The 24,532-nt window shown below is 43.0% G+C and overlaps 1 protein-coding gene across 4 annotated transcripts in view; it reads left to right on the top strand.

The window, feature by feature from the left end:
* Positions 1 to 21,760, top strand: part of B4GALT5 (beta-1,4-galactosyltransferase 5) — a 67,368-nt gene extending 45,608 nt beyond the window's left edge. For 3 of the 4 annotated variants that reach the window (XM_073309460.1, XM_073309461.1, XM_073309462.1), the window contains 8 exons: positions 527 to 661; positions 9,458 to 9,571; positions 10,828 to 10,952; positions 11,944 to 12,060; positions 12,648 to 12,835; positions 13,249 to 13,371; positions 14,284 to 14,385; positions 18,629 to 21,760. In XM_073309460.1, the coding sequence (XP_073165561.1) occupies positions 527 to 661; positions 9,458 to 9,571; positions 10,828 to 10,952; positions 11,944 to 12,060; positions 12,648 to 12,835; positions 13,249 to 13,371; positions 14,284 to 14,385; positions 18,629 to 18,776 (1,052 nt within the window). In that variant the 3' untranslated portion in view covers positions 18,777 to 21,760. Of the gene's footprint in view, positions 1 to 216; positions 432 to 526; positions 662 to 9,457; positions 9,572 to 10,827; positions 10,953 to 11,943; positions 12,061 to 12,647; positions 12,836 to 13,248; positions 13,372 to 14,283; positions 14,386 to 18,628 lie in introns of those variants that run through there. The other variant, XM_073309463.1, reaches the window with a different exon arrangement.
* The last annotated feature ends 2,772 nt before the right edge of the window (positions 21,761 to 24,532 follow it).

Consider the following 24,532-nt stretch of genomic DNA (forward strand, 5'->3'; position numbering starts at 1 on the left):
TCTAGTTCTAAGCACCCCAACAGACAGGCTTTCTTAATATACTGACTAAAGGTGAGCTTCAAGGCTAATGAAAATGGAATAAATTCCATATTTATGTGCCGATTTCTGTTACAAAGCAGGCTGTAGTGCACCATCAGCACCAAAACCCTTAATTCACTCTTATTAAAGTCCCCCACTTACAAAATCCTGTATTTCCTGGTTTACTAAAAACATGTCTCAGTGGTATCAGGGTTTAGTAGGAATGTAGCCTCTAAGTATAAAATACAGTCCTGGATTTTAGGACTAAATAGTTTAAATTCCTTTTATTGTTCCAGATATATTTTGAAATATGCCTTAGATGTAGTCTTGCGAAATTGTATGATCTTTCCATCCCACATCAGGTAACTTGGGCCTGTGTCCCCCAAAGAGCTTCCTGACACAAGGAAACTGAGGTGAAGCAGAATGGTTCCAAAAAGGGTTAAGTATTTGAGTTTCTCCTACCTATAAAATTTGCTGCTAATTTAATCTCTCTGGTTATTTCTTGCAGTGAACACCTACCTCTTCATGATGCAAGCCCAAGGCATCATGATTCGTGAGAACATGAGAACAATAGGAGCTCAGGTTTATGAGCAGGTGGTCCGCAGTGCCTATGCCAAGAGGAACAGCAGCATGAATGACTCAGGTATATTTTTAGTAATTAACTCAATTTGATTAGAATTCCTGTTACCACTGGAAAGTGACTCAGTCTAAACAGTTATTCTTGAAGAGAATAAATGCATGGGTAGACACAGGAGAGAAGTGTTTGCTTTTAGATCACCCTCTATAATACAATATAGAGCAGGGGTCGGTAACCTTTCAGAAGTGGGGTGCCAAGTCTTCATTTATTCACTGCAATTTAAGGTTTTGCGTGCCAGTAATACATTTTAACGTTTTTACAAGGTCTCTTTCTATAAGTCTATAATATATAACTAAACTATTGTTGTATGTAAAGTAAATAAGGTTTTTAAAATATTTAAGAAGTTTCATTCAAAATTAAATTAAAATGCAGAGCCCCCCCCGGACCGGTGGCTAGGACCTGGGCAGTGTGAGTGCCACTGAAAATCAGCTCTTGTGCCGCAGGTCGCCTACCCTGATATAGAGGGTGATCTAAATATAATAGAGTCTGTATGGCCCTCTCCTCAGATGCCTCTACTAACTTTGAGGTATTTACAAAACAAGACAAGAATGGGTTCAGGGCTGCATCCTTTTGCTTCATCTGCTTTCTAGAGATGCAGTGAGTGACATCTGTGAAATCACATTTTGTTTTCTTGAAGGGGTAACACATTAACACGCATCCTTATGAGCCTCACTCTTCACATGCAAGAAAGGACCTGAAGTTTCCCTAAATTGTCTGTCTGTTTCAGAAGTGGGAGTAGATACAGGGGTTCCGACTACAGGCCCCAGAACTACTTTTTTTTTTTAAACTGCTTACGCTGTATTCCCTCGAATGTAATACTGATTTGACAGCTTTGGACATACCACCTTTGAGTATTAGTGATCCATCTGAACCAAATTGCTCTTCACACATGCCCATCTTCCGCCTCCAAAAGTGGTCTACCATGTAAATCTCCCACAAGAAATTTCCCTGCCACTTCTCTTAATCTGGTCTTCATCTTCTTATCTTTTTTTCTTTAGACAAGTAGTGCAATTTTATGTCATGCTCCTAGGACACGCACAACAAAACTTGCAGCCCAGAAGAGGGAATTTAGGTGCCTGTCACTTCTTGCACCATCCCAGTTGTGTTTTAATTTAGGTAGTCCAAGCTAAACTGATAACAGTGCCATTTAAAATTGCTGTAGTTGTGTCTGCTGTGCAGAAGTGGATTAAGATTTATTGGGGCCCTGGGCACAAGAACATTTGCGTCCCTACAACTCTCCCGCACGTCCCCTACCCCCCCCCCCCCCAAGGCCCTGTCCCTGGCCAGGTCAGAAGCCGGAGCCAGGCCGTGCTAGGAGCTGCCCAGGGATCCTGTGCCATTTTGAGGAGCCCCAGACCCTCCACCTGCTCTGGGCGGTGCACCCCAGGGGGCAGGGACCTGGGCTGGGGTTGCTCTTGGGCACCTGGCACCCTGAACAGGGCAGGTGGAGGATCTGGAGCTCACCATAGCTGCCCGGGCTCTCTGGGAAGCTCTTACCACAGCCGAGGGTGATCATATGGCCCATTTTGGCTGGGACAGTCCCCTTTTTAAGCCCTGCCCCAGATATGCCAACTTTTTTTGGCAAAACTGGGCATTTGTTCTGTTTGCTCTTGCCAACTGATGATCAGTTGGCAAGAGCAAATGGGACATATGCCCAGTTTTGCTAAAAAGGGGCTCGGGGGGATGAGCAACAGAGCTATGGAAGTTGAGAGGGGCTCGGTCCAGCTCCACATGGTGTGGGAGGAAAGGAAGGTTTGGGCAAGCCCCACATGGTGTTCGATTTTCCTTTTAGGAAGTGTGCTCATCCTACCACAGTGACTACAGACACAAAGAAAGGGGGTGCAATCGAATAAGTTTGAGAACCACTGTTCTAGGTCAGTGGTTCTCAATCAGGGGTACACAGTGGTGTTCCACGGGGTACATCAACTCATCTAGATATTTGCCTAGCTTTACAACAGTCTACATAAAAAGCACTAGCAAAGTCAGTACAAACTAAAATTTCATACAGACAGACTTGTTTATACTGTTCTGTATACATACACTGAAATGTAAATACCATATTTATATTCCAATTGATTTATTTTGTAATTATATGGTAAAAATGAGAAAGTAAGCAATTTGTCAGTAATCGTGTACTGTGACACTTTTGTATTTTTGTCTGATTTTTGTAAACAAGTAGTTTGTAAGTGAGGAGAAACTTGGGGTATGCAAGATAAATCAGACTCCTGAAAGGAGCACAGTAGCCTGGAAAGATTGAGAGCCACTGGTCTAGGTAATACATAGTGTGTCTTTCTCTTCTAGCTACATAAATAATTCAAACTTAGGACTTTTACGAGCATAGCTAATTTGGAGACAGACAGACACCATGCTTAACCAACCTAGTTGTGCCAGCAAAATCCCTACTAGAAATACAGTTATACCGGCAAGCCCCCCCTCCCCCCGTTGTTTCTATAGCTTATTTTGTTTGAGGGAAATGGTATAAGCTATACCAGCAAACCCTTTCTAAACGTAAGTGGTTACTTACAGTGTTCTCACAGAACAAGCGAGTCACTGTTGCAAAAGTCTCAACCTACCTTCATGCAGTATCAGGCTGGAATGATGTCAGTGAGTTTCAGACAAGCACGACACCTAGTGAGGGCGAATCCCTGCTGTGTCATTAGGTTTCAATAGTGAGAACAAATGGGAGAGGAGTGTTACAAGATAACTGTTACTTTTATGAATAAAATCCAGGATCCTCACCTTTGTAAATATGGAATGGGAGTTGCTGTGGTGTTTGATAGGTCACACCCTTTCTTAAGCTTTTCTACCATAAAGTTAGATTGTTGACCATTTGGTATTAATGCATTCTCAAATTACCCAAGCAACGGGTAGCTCACCACATACTTAGTCTTCACTACCTGATTAAAAAACTAGAATTTCCACTGGATTTGGCAACTCAGTTCAGTCTATTTTAATATGTGAAAATAGATTAAAACAGATTTTTTCCAAACTTCTGAAAGCTAAGCCCACACATTAAGGAAAAAGAAACCAATTGAATCCCTGCCTTCCTCTACTGCTCCATGTGGTGGTAAAGTCTTACACATCTTTTATACATCCGTTGTGCCCCTCCCCAGCTAGTTCTTTGGGCCCCTCCTGGTTTGTGAGATCTGCAGTTTGTGAAGGTCTGGTTTGCCACCCACTGAAATGAATGGGATTGTTCACACCTCAGAGCTCTAGTGTCAGGGCTAGTCTACACTGGCAACGCTAAAGTGATGCAACGTGGCTTATGTGGTCGCGGCGCAGCCCTGGGAGAGAGCTCTCCCAGAGCTCTTAAAAAAAAAAACCATCCACAAGGGGCGTAACTACCAGCGCTGGGAGCACTGTCTACACTGGTGCTTTACAGCACTGAAACTTGCTGCGCTCAGAGGGGGTGTTTTTTCACATCCCTGAGTCCAAAAGTTGCAGCACTGTAAATGGCCAGTGTAGACAAGCCCTCAGGCTCTCTGCAAACTCAGGTAGATCTCTCTCTGTGACACTTGTTTCATGCTTTGAAGGTTTTCTTCACAACCATAACAATGAGAAACTATTTTTAAATGAATGTGGAGATTCTGGAGAACAATGGAGCTCCATCTGTACCCCTCACCTAATTCTTTGCACTCCCCAGAATGGGGCATGCCTACCACCTTTTGTTCCAAGGCACATCTCTTTTTGATCTTGCCTTTGGTAGTGTAAACATACATCATTAATGTACATATAATGAAAAGAAGAAAAATGTGATTGTCCCCTGAGAAGAGGAAGGGAGAAAGAGGGCCGTATATGACAGATGCTAGTCACATCCATACACATCTGGAAGGCAAGTGAATACTATGGTGATGAACGCTGTGTGTAGGAACTTGAATAGCATAGGGAGTAGGATCCTAACAATTCTGTAGAACATAGCTTCATTTTTTAGAATATTAAAGAAAATGGATCTCTCTAGGATAGACTTCAAACCAGACATCTGTTTTTTTTTGAGTTGCTACAAATCCACTATATTAACAGTCTGTCTTTGCTAACATAATTGTTTGCATTGTTTTGTAGACATCTTGGTCCCAGGATGTTAGAGAGACAAGGAAAGGGTGGTAATATCTTTTATTGGACTATCTTCTGTTGGTGAAAGGCAAGCTTTTGCACTACACAACAGAAGTTGGTCAAATCAATTCAGCGCCTTGTTTCCCTAACACAACACTTTTAGTGGTGCAATTGTAGAACAAAGTTGTTATGAAACAACCTGGCATGGTAACAGGTTCCTGTATAACAGTGGTCTCCAACCTTTTTACTCACAAGATCACTTTTTGAATTTAAGTGCAACCCAGGATCTACTCCACCCTGCTCACTACTCCCTCCCTCCCTCCCTCCTTTGCTTGCTCTCCCCCACCTTCACTCACTTTAACCAGGCTGGGGCAGGGGGTAGGGGTTCGGGATGGGGTGTGGGCTCAGGGCTTGGGCTGTAGGAGGAGGTATGGGGTGCCTGCTCCAGGAGGGAGCTCAGGGTTGGGGTGTGGGCTCCCATCGAGTGGCACTTACCTCAGGCTGCTCCCGGTCAGCGGTGCACCTGGGCTAAGGCAGTCTCCTTGCCTGCCCCAGCCCCATGCCACTCCCAGAATGGGCCAATGTGGCCCCTTGAGGGGCAGGGGGGCATGTGGCGCTGCACGCTGCCCCCTCTGCAGGCACCACCCCTGCAGCTCCCACTGGCCACAGTTCCCCTTTCCCAGCCAATGGGGGCAGTGCTTGTAGGCAGGAGCAGCGCGCAGAGACCCCTGGCGCCCCCCTCCTCCTCCCAGGCCGCAGGGAGTGCTGGCCGCTTCTGGGAGCAGCGTGGGGCCAGGGCAGGCAGGGAGCCTGCCTTAGTGGCAATGCCGCTGGACTTTTAGTGGCTGGAGATCGCGATCTACTGGGAGAGTCTCCAAGATTGACCAGTCAATCATGATCTACGGGTTAGTGACCACTACTGTAGAATGCAAACAGTTTTTAGCTATTAAACAGGAGACCTTGGTTGGCTTTGTGTTCAGTGGCGTATACCAGTGGTTTTCAGTCTCTGGTCCGCAGACCCCTGGAGGTCTGCAGACTATGTCTAAGGAGTGTGCGAAAGGTGTCTGTGAAAATAAAATTTCAGATCCCCGAAAAAGATTTCTGTTTTTCTGATCAATCAAAAGTATTTAAATATCCCCCCCCCCAGATCAAAACCCAGAAGTGTTGTCACCATAGAAGCCCACCATTTAGCGCCTTTTTTCAAAATGCGTCAAATGCCATGCTGAGTACGTGCAGCAGGATTTATAGTTGAATTCTGTTCAGTCATATTTCAGTCTAAGGCTCCTATAATAGGGGTCCACAGACCACAGGTTGAATTTCTAAAGGGGTCCACACCTCTATTCAAAATTTTTTAGGGGTCCACAAATTTAAAAAGGTTGAAAACCATTGGCATATACTGGATATCATTACTCTTGAGAGCATTCTGCACAAAAATAAATATATATTTATTTTCTGCGCATAATATTTTAAAATTAAGCAAATTTTATTTGTCAAATAAATGTGGAGGCTCTAGCATGGCATTGGGGAGCACAGGCCACTGGCTGCACAGAAGTGGGAGATCACTATTCAGCTCCCCCCCAGGACATGGACTCAGCAGTGAGGCTGCATCCAACCCTGACACAAAGCAAGGACAGGGCCTGCCCCAGAAACACCCCAGGGCCTTGCCCCTCTGTGCAGGCAGGCAGGCTGACTCAACAAGGCAGGATCCAAGTGTGGGGGGATCCAGGTGTGGGTTGAGAGGATTCTGTGTGGGGCAATCTGGGTGCAGGAGGCTCAGTGGGGGTTCTGGGTGCACAAGAGCTTGTTGAGGGGTTCTGGGTACAATAGTAATGGGACTCTGCAAGGGGGTCCAGGTGAAGGTGATTGAGGCTCAGCATGGGAGGTCTGGATATGTGGGGGACAGAGCTCGGTAGGGGGGTCTGGGTGTGAAGAGCTCAGGGTGGGGTTCAGATGCTGGGAGAGTGGGGCTCAGTGGGGTGGGGATCCAGGTGAGGTGAGGATCCGAGTGGCTCGTTGGAGTGGTCCAGGTTCAGGGGGAGTGGGGCTCATTCGGGTGGGGGGTTCTGAGTGTGGGGTGGGATGAGGCTCGGTGAGAGGTTCTGGGTATGAGGGGCTCTGGATCCACGGGGGGAGGGAGGTGGGGGTGGGTCCATGGGGGAGCAGCTACCTGTACAGGGATCCCTCCCCCTGCAATTGAGGAGTGGGGAGTAGAGGGAGTTTGCAGAGCTTCCTCCAGCTGGGGGAGAAATCTGGGAGTGATCTGGCCCTGGATGCTGTGCAGGGGAAGAGGAAGTCCCGTCCTCCCCAGCCCAGCTGGGACTAGCAGCTGAACCCGGTGCAGGGGCGGAGCCACCAGCCAGGTCTTCCCCATTCCCACCTCCTGCCCCACAGTGATTTACTTCTCTGCCAGCTGCCTTAGTCACCCAAAACATACTGCTAAAGAGGGTAGTATGGCCGCTCTTGTGGTTTCCCTTTGCTTTCCCATTAGAAAATCATTTTTCTGTGGGGAAGCAAAGAAATGTGCGGGGGAGATAAATTCTGCATATGTGCAATGGCGCAGAATTCCTCCAGGAGTAATTCATTCTCACTGCCTTTTGGAATGGGCTGGCATATTTTGCCCTTCATTCAGCTATGTACCTTTATTGACACTGCTTAAGCAAGCTACAATTTGAGTAACTGTTGGTAATAAACAATCTTTAACAAGTGCCTATTTAATGAACTTGAACTTTTAAGATGTTTCCCTCTTGCATTTTGGCAAACACCAAAGGCAATACCTACGCATTCCAGGTATAAAGAAAAGGAGTTGAGTCTCTTCATGCATCAGTACAAGATACTGTCTATAGAGACCTGATCAAAAGGTTGCAAGATATAGAGCAGGGGTTGCCAAGCTTAGCGGGCCCTTAGTGGCCCAGTTGGTTTTTCAACTTTAAATGAAATAGTCCAAATGAAGAAAATAGTCTCTCTACACCTGCTAGCTTGACTGAACCAAATGTAATTAAGGCAAAAGCTTTTTACACAACAAACTGAAAGCACTTGCTTTGGAAAAATGTAAATACCAGCATTTGCTCCATTATAATGACTGAAAAGAATATAGGTACTTAATATAGTGCATGGCACTGAGATGTTATTTAAGGCTTGAGTTGACATAAAAAAATGGTTTCCCCTTGATTGTTGTATATAATATTTTTTTAAAAGCCGCTCTCTTTAATTAAAATTTGAGGGTTCATTGACTCAGCATGATGATCATTTATTTAAATTATTTTAATAGATTATAATTTAGGTATTAACACCGGTTAATTTCAAATGGGATTTATTTTAAAAAACAAATTAAATTAAAAAATGACTGATTTAGTGTCCAGCAAGAATATCAGTTCTGGCCACGAGATGTTAATAAGTCATACAATGTACTTGTATGTGCAATGTATTTGTATGGCCTCCGTTTAAACTGTAAACTCTTTGGGAGCAGGAACTGTCTTTTTGTTCTGTTTGCACTTAACACAATTTGGGAACTGTTGCCTCCCGAGTTAGGCAAAGAGTTGTTAAATGACTTGTCCATAACTCTTAAGTGGGGAAAGGAGGCATAAAACCAGTCCCCTTGCTTTTTCCCTTTTGTAAAGTGAGATGACATTTGACTCAAAAGTAGGACCAGACAGCAAATGTGAAAAATCGGGATGGGATGGGGTAATAGGAGCCTATATAAGAAAAAGACCTTAAAATTGGGACATCTGGTCACCCCACTCAAAAGGCAGATTCTGCAGAGAATGTCTTGACCCTCAGATCCTTAACTAATGAGAGGTACAGTATCGTGATTTAGGTTTCTTGTTTGATACAGATAATTTAGAAGTTTCTCCTAATGTTTGAAAGCAATTGTAACTTCCCCTTTGATCTCAGGAGTTGCCTAAAGTGGCTATTTGTGATACTTACTTTGGAAAAGAATGCATTGTCCGTAGAAAACAGAAATACACTTCTTGGAGGCCCAGAACCTTTTAAAAATAAATGTATTTACGCTTAATTGAGAAATAAGTGTAAACGTTCTCTTCAGATACTGTCATGGCCTGCTGAAGTGTCAGCCTCACTTGTCTTTTATTTTTAGTTTAACTGAATAAAAGGCTGCACCTAAAGCTGGATTTTTATTTTCTTTTATTTGTGGTACATTAAGAGAATGAAAAGTAGAATTATGCAAGATATGCAATCTTTTATTCATGAGAGAAGTTGCCAGGCTTGGAGGATAGGTCTGGAGATGGAGTTGGCATGTGTGCCCTTAGGAAAGGAGTGACCCAAGCAGTGCTTGCTTCTCTTCACCCAACCTATTGTTTTAGTCTGATTTTTTTTCTAATAAGAGAAGTTGCAACTCAAATAATTCATAGGTTGCAAAACCGGAAGGGATCGTTATGATAGTCTAATCTAACCTTCTGCATAACTTGGCCCATATGCTTGTCTTGTCCTTTCAGCCTCAGCTGTTCTGCCTAGCAGAAATGTTGGGAAGGTTTTTAAATGTCCACCTGTTGCCATGTACACACTGTCTGTTGAAATGGCCAGGCCAAGATACTCTAGACTGATGATCATGACATATCAAGGAATAAAGCTGTGTGGAAATGCCTGCAGTTCAGGATGCATCAGTACATTGTAGTTAAAGTTCCATCAATACACTGTAGTTGTGAAATAAGTCCGCTAAATGGCTTTGTTAGTAATAGAATATTGGAGAATGGAAAAACCTGTAGCTCAAGTAGTTTTTTCTTTTCCCCTCCCTAGATTATCCTCTTGATTTGAACCACAGTGAAACCTTTCTGCAAACCACAACTTTTCTTCCTGAAGATTTTACCTACTTTCCAAACCATACCTGTCCCGAGAGACTCCCTTCTATGAGTGAGTAGTGCTGTGACTCGTTATCTTCCTCTCCTCTCCCTATGCTCCATCTCCATGCTGCCTCCTCCTTCCAGATTACAACCTATAAAACCTATTTCCTGTGGGAATGGGAGGAGGTAGGAAGAGCTTACTGTTTTATTAGAGGTTCTGCACCATCCCAGTGTTGTGTACACTGCAGTCTTTGGGAGATCAGCAGCTATGCTGGTAACCGCTAGAATATCCTCAAACCCTCACATGTGGGTTTCTGGGAGATCTTCACCGTTTTACCTAACTGCTCCAGAGTCCTTGTCTGTTCCTGCATGTTTTTGGATGGTGTGTTCTAGTACCATTTGTCTACCTCCTGACTTATGTACTGCACCTCCTTTTATTTAGCCATGTTACGTGGGTGGGGAATGAATAGAAATGCTGTTCTGCAAGCACAAATGCTGTAAATCATTGTTTACCAGACTCCCAGAACTAATCAATCTCTTTGTTTGAGACTCCTCTTTTTTTTTTTAGGGAATGATAGAAGTGCTTGCTCCTTACCTCTTCACGGGGCTTACTGCAATATTTGCCAACCTGGACTAGTTCTAGAAACAGAGCAATGGAATACAATGAATTGGACCACCAAACTATCCTCTAAAAAATCCTATTTTGAATTTCACTGGGCAAGTCTCTCTTCCTTGACCTATGGTCAGAAAATAGTGACTAAGCGGTGTGTTGGGAAGCCAAATGCTAGTGAGGAAAGAAGACACTAAAAAAATTTTGTGAATTGTTTTAAATTGAAAATTGGCTTTTGACAAAACAAAACTTTTCTGCTGAAGATTGATTTTTTTCATTGAATCTCATTATTTTGATTTGGAAATGCTGCCACAGTGCCTTATCCTCCCATTCGCTTCTAAAGGCTGGGCTCCCTGGGCAGACAACAACTCCTATTATGCATCACAACCAGAGTCTCCCATGATGCACTGCCTCTCTTCAAGAGGGAAGACCATGATGCGTCATGGGAGATGTAGTCTGACCAGGGAGCCCAAGCTATAAAGGAGAATGAGATCATGAGGTACTGTGGCAGCATTGTCTAATCAGTTTTTTGATACTTGACAGGAAAAGACCCATTTTGCAATCAGCCCTAATAATAAGTGTATGAAAAGTGAAGTGGGCAGAAGCATGCACACTGATGAGGTAGGACCATGAGACTGAAGTGTGTGAGGAGCCTGAGATGCACCTTCTCTTGCTGGGACTGGAATATTGACCTCTTCTTTCCATTGTGTACACAGAGGGCCCAATTGATGTAAATATGAGTGAAATCAGAATGGAGGATATCCATCAATTATTCTCTAAAGACCTGTCTATCAACCTAGGAGGCCATTGGAAACCTGATGACTGCCTGCCTCGCTGGAAGGTAAACTGTAGCCTCAAAACAGCCACAAGCTACATTAAAATGTGATGCCATTGTTCAGTACAAAGGAGTGCAAACAATGGCATTGGCAAGAACTGGGCTATGGTTACATTTTGCCATTCTAAAGAAAAATATCTTGTGTTACATCACAGATAATGTAGGGATGCCTGTAACATAGGTGTTTCTTGTCTGGCTTTATACCTGTAGCTTCAGGAGCCTCTTACCTAGTGACAGATGGGTCAGCACTTCATTTCTTTTATAAGAAAGTTTTGGAGAGGGGTGTGTGTTGCTAATGGGATGTGGAGCCTGTCAGCTCAGTAACCGTTCAAATCCAGCTCAGCTGATAGTGTCTGAAATGTGTTGCATGCAGATGGCCGTTTACAGGTTTGTGTAATGAATTAGTTCCTGGCGGACAGGTATCCAGATCACCAAAATTACCTCTCTTTTTGAGCAAGAATTAGCCCAGAAAGACCAAGGGTAACATGGACCTTGGAGACAATGACTTTATCTTTGCTACAGAGGTTCCCTGCTTGTAAGGGTGGAGACACATTAACAGCATGGTGTAGGAGAATCCTGCTCTATCTTTTCAGTTGGTAGAAGATTTAAGTCTCCAGCGCAGTCTCTCTCCCCTGACCGAGCATGAAATTGTTAATGTTTGAAAGAAACGTCGTCTCTCCCAAGTAGTAGTATATTTTAAAAAGCTAGAGTACCGAAATGCACAAAATAAAGGCGGCATGAGAGTGAATGGCCAACACACGATTGTGTGCTCCATGTTATATGTTGCATGAAGGAAAAAATCCATCATGGCAGCCCCAGGAAATGGGTTAGATCTGTTAGTCCTTTTCCATCAACATTGTCTATGGTCCTGTGATTGTAAACACATACACATGGCTTCAGGCATACCCGATGCTCTGAGCTGAAGGTTTGTGGGCTGCCAAAGTGAAAGCTGGTTTCCAAATATAGTAATAACTACCTGATGTCTTCCATCTCTTAGGTGGCAATCCTGATACCATTCCGCAATCGTTATGAGCATCTTCCAGTTCTCTTTAGGCACCTTATTCCAATGCTGCAGCGCCAACGTTTACAGTTCGCATTTTATGTCATTGAGCAAGTGAGTCACTTTCCATGTATATGCAATGTATTTTTCTGAGCTAATCCATCACCAGTGGGAGTAACCACTGGACCATGAAACTTGCTATTGTGTGACTGATTGCTGCCCGATGCATCCCACATATGAAAGGCTATTTACTGCCTTCTGCCCCCCGTTATTGCACAATAATGGCAAATCTCCAAGTGTGTCCTGTGTGTTTTTATCAGCCAGAGTACATATCATAGGCTTTCAAAGGTTACTGCTTAGCGTTGATGTGTGTACAATACCTAGCTTCTCATAATATGCCATTCACCTGAATGTTATGTTGGACACAGGCACTTTCTGAAAGCTTCTGGGAAATTAAGTCTCTTAGAATAAATTAGGTTTGTTTAGCACATATATCTATTGTTAAACCAGGGCAAGAGGGTTACAAAAACAGGAATTTAAGGTTTTTTTTTTCCCCCTTGAGTTTGTGTAGGAGGCCATGAGAAGAGTGACTGACTTCCAAACTTGTACTTGGTGTACATAGAGTTTGTGTGTGTGTGTGTGTATGTATATAATATGAATTGTATATTGAGCTTCTTCTGAGAAATAGCTCTACTTCCTAGGCTGGTAACCAACCATTTAACCGTGCCATGCTCTTCAATATTGGCTTTCGGGAAGCAATGAAGGACTTGGACTGGGATTGTCTGATCTTTCATGATGTGGACCATATACCAGAAAATGACCATAACTATTATGGATGTGGACAGATGCCAAGACACTTTGCAGCCAAGCTGGATAAATATATGTATCTGTAAGCACCTATATTCCCCCTTCATGGATAAAAAGTCAATAGCTAGATTTTAAAAAGATTAATTTCAGTTTGGTTTCCAGATTTTGTGCAAGTAAACATAGCAGAAATAGAAGCAAACCTCCCAATAGCTCAAGGCTTAATTCAGCTGCATCCAGGAGAATGGCTGCTCTGACGGGGGAGGGATAGCTCAGTGGTTTGAGCATTGGCCTGCTCAACCCAGGGTTGTGAGTTCAATCCTTGAGGGGGCCATTTGGGGATTGGTCCTGCTTTGAGCAGGGGCTTGGACTAGATGACCTCCTGAGGTTCCTTCCATCCCTGATATTCTGTGACAGGCTGTGAACAGGCAATTGCATCAGCCCTGACCTGCGACACTGTTCACAACAGGTGTGACTAATGCGCTCTTTTTTACTTAGGCTTCCTTATAATGAGTTCTTTGGTGGAGTGAGTGGCTTAACAGTGGAACAGTTTCGGAAGATCAATGGCTTTCCTAATGCGTTCTGGGGCTGGGGCGGAGAGGATGATGATCTTTGGAACAGGTACTGATGTGTGTTTTGACTTGAGTCTACTTCCCAAAGATAGGGGGATGGACAGGCTTCCATGCAGACTTTCCTATGGTGTGACTCTTCTGCTCATTGATGAGTTCTTGTAACAGCATCTAACTCGTGACACCTGATGTATGTTGTACAAACTGTCATCATTGATGATACAGTAATGGCTGGCCTGGTAAAAGAATGTGCTGCCACAGGGGTTGGGGATATATTTCCTCAGGCATACAGTGCACGCACCCAACTTCTTGGCAGTGGACGCTCCTCAGGGCTCTGAGTGAAATAAAGCCTGGGTATTTTACCTGCTGCTGTGAACTGGTTCTAAGCCTGCCCCCTGAAAGCCTTAATTTGGTTGAGCAGCTTTCAGACATCTCCATCCTTGCCATTGCATGGAAAGGGGCTTTATACAACATGTGGAGGGAAGCTGCCCCTCCCCACCCAGGCAGTGTGGATTGGCTCTGGAGCTATTCCATGCCCTCTTCACATGGGTGGAGGAGTGGGGAGACTATCACGCCCTTTAGGGTACCCTGATAAATGGAAAGATTGGGCTTTGATTCCGTTCTACTAAAGCAAATTGGATTGGAAGCTCATAACTAACAGAGAATGAGGAAATATAGTTCTTGCCATAGGAAACTTTATGAAATTGTTGGCCTTGGGCATTATTTCTCATGTTGATGTTCATCTGAGGATCAGTTTGACTACTCAATTAAAACACAATGTACTGAAAGCAGCTTAGTTTGCCCAAAGCCTGAACTGGTTGAAATCTTCTCACTTCATTTAGCTAGCTAATGGAAACTTGTACTTACTACAGACGACAAGTCTGTTGTGGCTTATGATTGTTCAGCCTTGGCAAGTATTGAATTGGGAGCAAATGCAACAGTCAGCCCTATCTTTGTAATACAGGGTTCAGTATGCAGGCTACTCAGTGACTCGGCCACGAGGAGTCACCGGGAAATACAAGTCAATTCCACACCATCATCGAGGTGAAGTGCAGTTCCTGGGAAGGCAAGTGAGATTTTTATTATTGAAGATTTATGTTTCATTCTGAAGGATTCCAAAATCATCATGCCACTATATAAATCCATGATGCGCCCACACTTTGAATACTGAGTCCAGTTCTGGTTACCACATCTCAAAAAGGGTATAGTGAAACTGGTAGAATTTCAGAAAAAGGTGGCAAAATTGATCAAGGGTATGGAACAGCTTCCATACGAGACGAGAGTAAGACAACTGGGGCTGTTCATCTTAAAAAAGAGATGACTAAGGGGGGATATTACAGAGATCTATAACAGTGGTTCTCAAACTTTTGTACTGGTGACTCCTTTCACATAAGCCTCTGAGTGCTATCCCCCCCCCATAAATTAAAAACACTTTTTAATATATTTAACACCATTATAAATGCTGGAGGCAAAGTAGGGTTTGGGGTCGAGGCTGACAGCTTGCGACCCCCCATGTAATAACCTCGCGACCCTCTGAGGGGCCCTAACCCCCAGTTTGAGAACCCCGATCTATAAAATCATAACTGATGTGAAGAAAGTGAATTGAGAGGTGTTATTTACCTTTTCACACAATAGAAAAATCAGGGGTCACCCGATTAAATTAATAAGTTGCAGGTTTAATACAAACAAGAGGAAGTACTTTTTCACACAATGCACAACTAACCTGTGGAACTCATTGCCGTGGGATGTTGTGAGGGCCAAAAGTATAACTGGGTTCAAAAAAGAACTGCGTAGTAAGTTTATGGAGGATAGATCCATCAATAATTGTTAGCCAAGATGGTCCGGGACACAACCATATGCTTGGGGTGACCCTAAGCATCTACCAGAAGCTGGGAGTAGTAGACAGGGGTACTTCACTCCAAAATTTCCCTGTTCAGTACACTCCCTGTGAAGCTTTGGTATGGGCCACTGTCAGAGACAGGATACTGGGCAAGATGGACCATGGTCTGACCCCTTGTGGCGGCTTGTATGTTCTAACGTTATGTACTAAAGCACCTCACAAATTAGCATTCATACTGTATAAGAGGGTAATTACCCCCGAGGGTAATATGTGGCAGCAGTCAAGCAATGCACAGAGTTTCTTCACAACAGTGTTAGGACAGGAAGGGAATAATCAGAAGTGCAGGGAGACAAGATGTAATAACCCAAACTGGCGTGGTTAATACCCTGGACCCTTTATTCTAAGGTCCTGTTTAGTGGTTGTTGCTTTTCCAAAAGAGTGGATTTTAGCAGCATAGAACCTTTTGGCAACAAGCTGCGGCCCTGGCTCTGTACTCTGAAGAAAGTGAGCCTCTCGTGGAGTAGTCAGCACCACATACTGAAGCAACGTTTGTTTCCTTGAAGGTTCTCATCTGAACATTGAACCAGGCTAGCCCTGCTTAACCTGTAAGAGGGATTGTAGCAGGATCCACAGCCTTGGGTGTTATAGTTTCTAGAACAGCCTCTGTCCCTGTTTTTATTAGACCTTGTTTATGAGGGAGTTCAAACTCTCCTGTATTTGCATCGTGCAGGTAGCTTCAATTGCAAAAGTAATATGTCAGTCATGTGCTTCATAGCAATTTTGCTCCATTTTTGTTTGAGGTGAAATAACACCTCAATCGGCTTCCTTTTCATTTTTTCTAGTGTAAAACACAGCTGCAATAGGAGAAAATATATTTTGCCATAATTTTAAAGTGAGCAAGATTGTGCATTCAGCCAACTCTGACTTTTATTTTTATTTTACAATAGTGCCTTGGAATGCCAACCAAAGATCAGGGCTCCATTATGCTAAGAATGTAAAGATAAGTAACAAAACAGTGCCTTGCTCCACAAAGCTTATAGTCTAGGTGAAACAGTATGCTGAGTCACCAGGAAAAGCTCCACATCATTAGGTTTTGTTCCTGTTTGAGAGAATGTAAAGAGTTAGATTGTGTATCAGGATTGGCATTCCAACAGGACCCAGAGAGCTGTTTCTGGAAGCATAAATGCACACATGCTGTCCCCTATTTTCCAGGGGGAACCCCAGGAAGAGTATGAGTGAGCAGTATGCAATGGTGCGAAAGAGCTTGTTTAACAGAACCAGTGGGAATGATTTATTTGTGAACAATTACATGACTTAGCACCTCACAAGCTACAACTGTTTGTTTAGAATGGCAATTAGATGTAAATTGTATTATCCACTACTAATACCAGAACAGGAACTGCTAGGAGAGCTCTAGAAGAGAAACTCACAAAGCTCACCCTGCTAATACTTTTTGAATTAACTGCAAATTCAAGCAGGGAATGAACCTGTAGTTCATTAAGCTCTGGGCCTCTTTCTGGCATCAACTTTCCTGTTCTCCAAGCTTCTGTTTGATAGAGATAAAAATCTTTTTCCTCTCTATATCTGGATTTCATTTTGCTACCAAACAGATTATGGTGAGGAAAAGAAGTTTCTACCATTTCAATTCTCTGTAGCTGAACCAAGGAAGTCAATTTCAGGGGAAAAATGTCACACTTGTTCCGTTTCTCTGAAGTATCAAAGGGCTACAATGCAGTGGAAATGAGAGCTTTAGATTTGCCTCCTTTATTTCATCAGATCTGGAATTTTGTAGGCTGATGGTCAGGGTGCATCCAGTGAACTGCTGTCACTTATTTGGCAAGAGTCACTTGAGGTGCGTTGCTACCTGAAGGTATGTTTCAGAGGGTTCTGAAGCGGTCTGTTTATCTTTTAAGCCATTCAGCTTGCTAGCTGGAGGTATTACAAATCAGAGCATAACATCGTAGCCCGCCACTGACTGTAAAGCTTGCAGTGACTAAGGACTACCTGACTTAGTTCAAAGCCTTTGAACTAACGCTTTCTTTATTACCCTTTTTTCTGTAACTAGGGCTTTGTCTAGTATGGGGTCTGGTTAGAGCCACCAGTGTATTTACTCAAGAGTGCTCCCTAGTGTAGATGGGCCAAAGCTGGTATTTGCTCCGGTGCATCTTAGCCCTGCTTTATATTGATGTCATTGGTGTAAACAGCTTTGCCTGACTGCTCCTGTAATGTCAGAGCCCTGTGCTGATGAACCTCCAGCCTCCTCACATCTCCTCCTGGATCCCACTGTTTCTCACTTTAATTGATCAAATGGAACTTCACTTCCCTGTATACTATCCTTACTGACACACTCATAGTCTGTTCACTCAAACCTTGAGCTGATTGTCAATTTCCCCACACCCAATCTCTTGCCAGATCTGCGCTGCTACTTCTCCCTCTGCTGTGTCCTTTCCACCCCACTGCTAAAACTGTATCATATGCCACTGTTTTTCTCTTGCTTGGGCTACTGTAATCTCCTCCATTCTGGACTCACTCCTTCCCCCTCTTCAATCTATCCAGCACGCTGCAGATAAATCTTTTCCTGCTACTCCTGTAACATTAACTACTTCACCTCTGTGTTCCTTTACTGATTTAATATTTCACTGGACCGAGTTCAAAGGCTTCATGCTCTACTTTAACACCCCCTCTGGAAAAGTACTAAAGATTGTGAAACATGTAGATACTACAGTATTGAGGGCTGTGCAAGTACCAAAGAACCTTACCCTGCCTGTATGTATCCACCTGTTCCCTCTCACACCTTGTGCTGTCTCTTGTACCTCTGTGACTCTTTTCCATGGGCCCCCAACCCTGAAATGAGGTGCCAAGAATCTTTGCTCTCCCGCTCCTCAAAGTCAGTTCTTCTGGTTTCTGTTCACCCCCAGCCTCTAGTCCAATGCCATTTGCTCCTGCTCTTTTGAGTGATTTTATTTTGTCATCCATCCTTCCCCTCATTTACTCTGTCTCACTTAGATGGTAAATTCTGTGGGATGGAGGCCATGTCTTATTTTTGTATGGGGTACACAGAAAACGCCTGGAGTCATTCAGCTGCTTTGTGTCAGCATGATCTACATTTTTGGGGAAGGAAGTTATCAATTCTTATTTCTGTGCATATTGACAGTTTGACAAAACTGTGCCAGCTGGACACACAGAAAACATACTAGTCTAAAAAATAACACTGATCTGATTCTGGTCTGTGTTATGCAACGTTCCAGAGAGTGGATCAAAATTTTATTTCTGCAAAGTATTAAATATTTGTGTCTAAATTCTGGAGTTGTCTCTTATACATACATCTTAAGGGGTCTGTGTTCAGGAGGATTTTCTCATGTTAGCTTTTTCTTGTTGGGACTGTGTGTAGTAGCTCTCAGCCTAAATTTCTGCAGCCTTGAGCAGTGTTGGGAGTGGATACATCCATCTTTTGTTCTCTTTTAAACAGGTATGCGTTGCTGAGGAAGTCAAAAGAGAGGCAAGTCCTGGACGGCCTCAGTAACTTGAACTACTTTCCAAACATTACGTATGACGCCTTGTATAAAAACATAACTGTTAACCTGACACCAGAGCTGGCTCTGGTAAATGAATACTGAGAGGAGAAAATAAGTTTGCTTTGCCCTTCACCAAGAAAGCAACACGTTAGACATACTTTTATAGGGTTACCAAGGACAAGAAACACATTGTCTAATGAAGGATCACAGTATTTCGAAGAATAAAATTGAAAATGCACGCACAAATCGTCTGGCCCAATCCGATTGTTTGTGCAGCAAGCTCGGGGAATTCACTCGCTTTCTGGTTTTATGAACAATGGTGTGACCTGCTGCTCTCATCTCTGCATTCCGTCTCCTCCAACAATCTCAGATATCACAACAGTGATCTGACGTGCTTTCTTCTCACGGAACCAGTTTGGCTGAATGACTCTGTTGGCTTCTTGAGTTTGGATGCCAGAAGCAATCCAGTAGGCAACTGCCCTAATAGGAGATCAAATGAAACTTAAGATGATACCATTCTTCTACATTTATGTGTTGTTTTTTTTAATGACCTGCTTAAACTATATACAACAGAATCGCTTCTTAAAGAAGTGTAAGTGTAAATAAGCTGTGTAAAATGCCTTTATTTTCTTTTACAATTAAAACTCAAGCGAAAGGTTTACATATTAAGGTCACTCATTTAGACCCTATCCTGCAAACATGTACATAATGTTACTCCTAAGCAAGTCCCTCTACTCATGTGAGTAGTCCCAGTGATGTAAAGTTAAGCTTAAGTGTTTACAGGATAGGGGCCTTAATTGGTAGGATGCTGGGGTTCAGAAATATGGAGCCACATCATTGCTTATTACGGAAGTGGCGTGGGCTTTTTGGGAGAAGGGAGGGAGAAGGGAAACTTCATGAAAGAACAAATATCCAGCTCATATCATTGTGCAGTAGATAATGTGTAAATTATAGTTCATATGGAGTTTTTCCATTTTATTTCTCTTGGGTTTTCATTGTCCATTACCCTCTATTCCACAGTGGTGGCAAGTGCAAGCTTAGATTCTAGACTTATTCAAACACATCCCTCCTCTTCTTCTCTCTCTCGCCCCCTTACAAAATTCACCAGTAGGCCTGTGTGGTTTCCATGCACAAATCCCAAAAATCTTACCTTCCCTCCTCAGTCACTGTCTTTAGGTTTGGGCAGTCAGCTGCAGTTTATTAAATCTGCCTCTAAATTAACAACGTTCTACAGTGATTCCTCTAATGTAACATTTTTGTTTCATAAATGGTATTTTGATATATTTATTGTGTAAATTGAACAGAACACTGAACTAATTACATTCTAACTGTAGGTAGAATCCTTGGTTATGATCCTTAGCCAAGGAATGCATTCCACAAGTTCAAATAGTGAGCTAGATTTATCCACCGATGTAAAATCATAATGAGAAAAAATGAAGGGCATTCTAATTAGTTCAGGAAAACATAAGTATCCAGAACTGAAGTGCTTGGTTGATATCCCCATACAGTTTTACAGGTTTAGGTTTTTTTTCTGAACTGTTCTCCTTGGGTTGTGCCTGTTTTGGGATTGTTTTTTTCTGGTTTAAAACCAATCCATCACTTACACAGTATGTACAAACTCACTTTTACTCGACTTCTCTATGGTAAAAGTGCTTTGGGTTGCTTTTTTATATATCTATATATAGAGATTGTGAGTATTTAAGCTCAGAAGTACTTTAACTTTCTTTTATTGCATTGTTTGCCTTCTGTTTCCTTAACTCTTATGGTTTACATTGTTTTCTCGGTTCCATGGACATATGATCCCCATACACATCTGCTGTGGGTGTGATTGACCAGGGCTCTTTTTGGTCTCTCGAGAATAACTTAGGTTTAGAAAATATGGAGTTCTTGTTGTGTAGACCTTATCAGCCTGCATGAAAGGACAGTGCATCTGGCCTTGAAAGTGCTGGTAAGTTTGTAATTTAGGTTTAAAGTCTTGGAATACGTGTGCTTTAAAATTGTTTCTTGAAGGTTATTTATAGTTTGGTTTTTATGGCACATATAGCAATAAAGACTCTCTTGCTTCTGATCCTTGATCCCTGTAATTCTTGTGGACCCTTTTCAAATGCTGAACCTTTACTCTCCCCCTCATTTCTTTAATCTTGAAATGTTGCTAGCAACTGATGTCTTTAATGGTGCTTCAAACAAGGAATGTATTTCAAATGGTCTAAATTCACCACTATGTGAATTGTGCATGCATGTGTGAGTAGATGTTAGGCTGTATTTTAGTTTGAATCCTCAGTCTTTAATGTATATTTTACCATCTCTTACACCCTATGTTTTGAACAAAAAAGGCATTCCCTCTACTCAGAAATGTACTCATTTAAGGTTGGCCTGAAAGTGCCCGTTTCACACCTAATCAGTGTCACTCTTTGCAATTTTTTTGTCAATCAGGTTGAGTTTTTCCCTCTCTCTAAAATGTGGAATATCTTAAAATGTGCACTGTTAATCTTATCGGCTAAGTCAAATATTGTGTAGGAATGTAACTGTTAAAACATTTTGTCAAGCGCATGTGCTGTTATGGTGTAAAAATTCTCATAGTAAAAAGAACTGTACATATTCTGGCAGCTGAAATTCAACAAGGCCACTTGTGCACCCCTTGTATGTCAACATTGTCTACTAACCTTGCTGGGAGTCAGGGCGTGTTCAGTGCTGATTTTTTTTAACAAGCCATGTGGGGTTTTATTTGCTAAAATATTTATTTAAAGTTCATTATTTTTTTAAAGATCCTCTTCTATAAGGAATTTACCAAGTGAGCAAGAGTCACACACTTCTAGTCACCCACTGTCTGAGGTGGAGTTAAACCATAGGTCGTATCCGTCCATCATCATGGCTTTTGAACTTACTCTTACATTTTTAAGAGGTGCCAGGGTACATGTTTGCACTGAAATGTAGTGTTTTAAGAGAGAGACACACACACACACACACACTTTTTTCAGCAGAGCAATCCTTTGTATCATTACATTTATTTACCCATGTGTTTGTACATTTTTGTATTTAATTTATGAATGATTTTTCAGTAAAATACATATTCAAGAACCAAGAAATTGCAGTGGAGTCTCTTATGTTGTGTGTTGTTTTGGGGAGGAAGGGAAGGCTTGTGGCTTGTATCTGTTGAGGAAGGGAAGAGGAGGTCTCTGTACCTTAAATGGTAAGTCTTTAGAACAGAGCAAAATGTCAACGAACAGAAAAGAAAAGAGTGCTTGAGGGTCCACCCAGTCTTCTGCTCTTGGGTATGGAGTCGAACATTGTTTTTATTGCAGCAGCATGGAGAGACATCATTCTGAGATCAGGGTCCAATTGTGCTAGGCACTGTGCAAACACAATCAAGATGGTCATTGCCCTGGAGATCTTAAATATAAGTGACGGATCAGACAGCAGGTGGATGCAACAAACATGGGGGAAGCACAGGTAGCAGTGAAATAACTAATAGTCCAGCACATCAGCTGCTTAGCATTCCCACAGGCATTCACTCCTTTGCTAAGCCGCTATAGACCTTCTCTTGAGCAACTGTGCAAAGGGAAGGGAAAACTACGCTGCTCAGGCTCCAAAGAAGAATAGGAGATTCTTTGCCTTTTTGCTATTCAAATGCAGCAATTGCATGTGGGAAAGACTCGTGCATGCCAGGTTGCCAGTCAGCAGGTTAGCAGTCTGGATTAGATTTGGTCGATGTTGCCACCACCAATTTCATGGTTGGCTGATGACCTAGTGAAATGAGTATTTAGTGACTTGTGGGCAGGTGGCTACGTCAACTGCCTACCACCACCCAAATTGCACTGGCACAAGGCAACTGTCTGAAGTCCCCGCCTCCTTCGGAGAGGTAGCTGTGATAGAATAGGACTGACTTGGTGGGGGACACTATGGGGCAGCTTCTCATGTAGTCTATGTATGGAAGAGATCCTTCAAAACTCTCATGAGCATCCAGTTTTCTCTAATATTAAAGAGGAAGCTCCTCAAGATGGATTTTGCCCACCCCATGTTGGAGCTGGATTCACCAAGATCTTTATTTACTGCTGCAAAATGTCCCAGAGACTGCCCATCTAAACCTTTTTGTCTACCCACTCCCATAGTGGTCAGCTGTCTGTAATCTCTAGGAAAAGAGCAGAGTATGTTTGACAGAGATGGCATCTCTATAATGTATCTTCCCGAGAAAGCTTATATTAAACGCTAATTATGCATCTCATGCACTCTTGGAAGGAACTTTGAAGGCAGAGTTGAAGTGACATGGCAAAAGCTACAGATGAACTGTCCCAGAGCTGGGGGTCATACTTGCAGTTCCTATCTCTGTCCTGTGCTTTCTTTATGCTCTGGCTCTGATACAGAGTGTGCACAGATGGTCTGGGCAGGTCCTTGGGTGTGTAATACATAAGGAGTTTGCCTAATCAGATTATCTAGTCATAAGAGGTGTTATAAAGATTGTGGGTGTTATGAAGATGGGAACTGTATGTGGTTTGATTGCCTTTCTCATGACATGCTGTTGTCCATCTGCTCAGGGGGATGTGGCCTACAGCATTTGGGGGGAGGGATAGCTCAGTGGTTTGAGCATTGGCCTGCTAAACCCAGGGTTGTGAGTTCAATTCTTGAGGGGGCCATTTAGGGATCTGGGGCAAAAATTGGGGATTGGTCCTGCTTTGAGCAGGGGGTTGGACTAGATGACCTCCTGAGGTCCCTTCCAACCCTGATATTCTATGACTCATTAGCAGAGTTAATTTAAACATTATCCTTTGACATGCACACGTGAGTTCTTTAAGACTGAATCTCTTGGGCTGAAACTGAAGTTGACCTCTGACTGCTTTGGATGAGAACTGCTTTGCTCTGGATGGGTTCTTGCCATAGTGTCCTAATTTTTCTGTTGGATTTTAGTGCACCAGTGCTCTCACCATTCCTTATACTGGCTTCAGTCATCTGTTTTCAGAGGGAAAGGAGAGATCAGTTTTGATTAGCAAACCAGGACAAATTTACCTACTGCAGCTTTAACTCTTCTTTCAGGCCTCAAGTGCCAACACACTAGAATAAACAGCTGACATCCTAGTTTCAAGCCAGAATCCTGCCTTCTCCTTTAAACAATTTTGTTTGCGTGCATTCTGCTAGAGGTGTATGTGTGTCCAATGCACTAGATAGCTTCCTGGCATAGTTGAGACTATCCTCCTATGGAATCTCTGCATATGTCACAATGTTTCCTCAGAGGCCTTCCGCTTTCCAGGAGTGAGGAACACACTAGTGGGTTCTCTCAGCAGGGTTGTCACTCTCCTTCAGATTTTCCACTGCTGGGGGTGTCCAGCAATACACTGTTCACAACCAACCTGAACAATGAGTGCATGAGATTTTGCTTCAGGGTGGGCTGCAGCTTGGGTTCCACCACATTCTCCCTTGGTCCAGTCATCATCTTATTTGCATTCCAAGGGGTCTCAGGAAATGGAAAAGAGATAAAACAACATTAATCCTTACTGAACTGGTGTGGTCTAAACAGTATTGGTTCACAGACCTACATCAATTCTCCTATCTGGTCACCAATATCTTTACAACTAGTCAAGGATCTCCTGTGTCAAAACCAAGGCAAGCCTCAACATCCCAACTCCCAGTATCTCCACCTCACAGCCTAGGCAGTCTCTTGTGCTCCCAAGAGGTTCAGAAATGAAATCCACTAGAGCCACATACACAGCAAAGTGAAGAGATTTTCAGTTTGGGAAGAATGTTTATCACCCCATCACACTGAGGTTACAGATGTGCTAGACTATCTGTTGCACCTGAAATCCCCAGGCCATTTGATTAGTTCAGTGAGAGTCCACCTGGCTTCCATTTTTCCACTATATCCACAA

Source organism: Lepidochelys kempii, chromosome 13 (assembly GCF_965140265.1).
Source record: "Lepidochelys kempii isolate rLepKem1 chromosome 13, rLepKem1.hap2, whole genome shotgun sequence".
Lineage (NCBI taxonomy): Eukaryota > Metazoa > Chordata > Testudines > Cheloniidae > Lepidochelys > Lepidochelys kempii.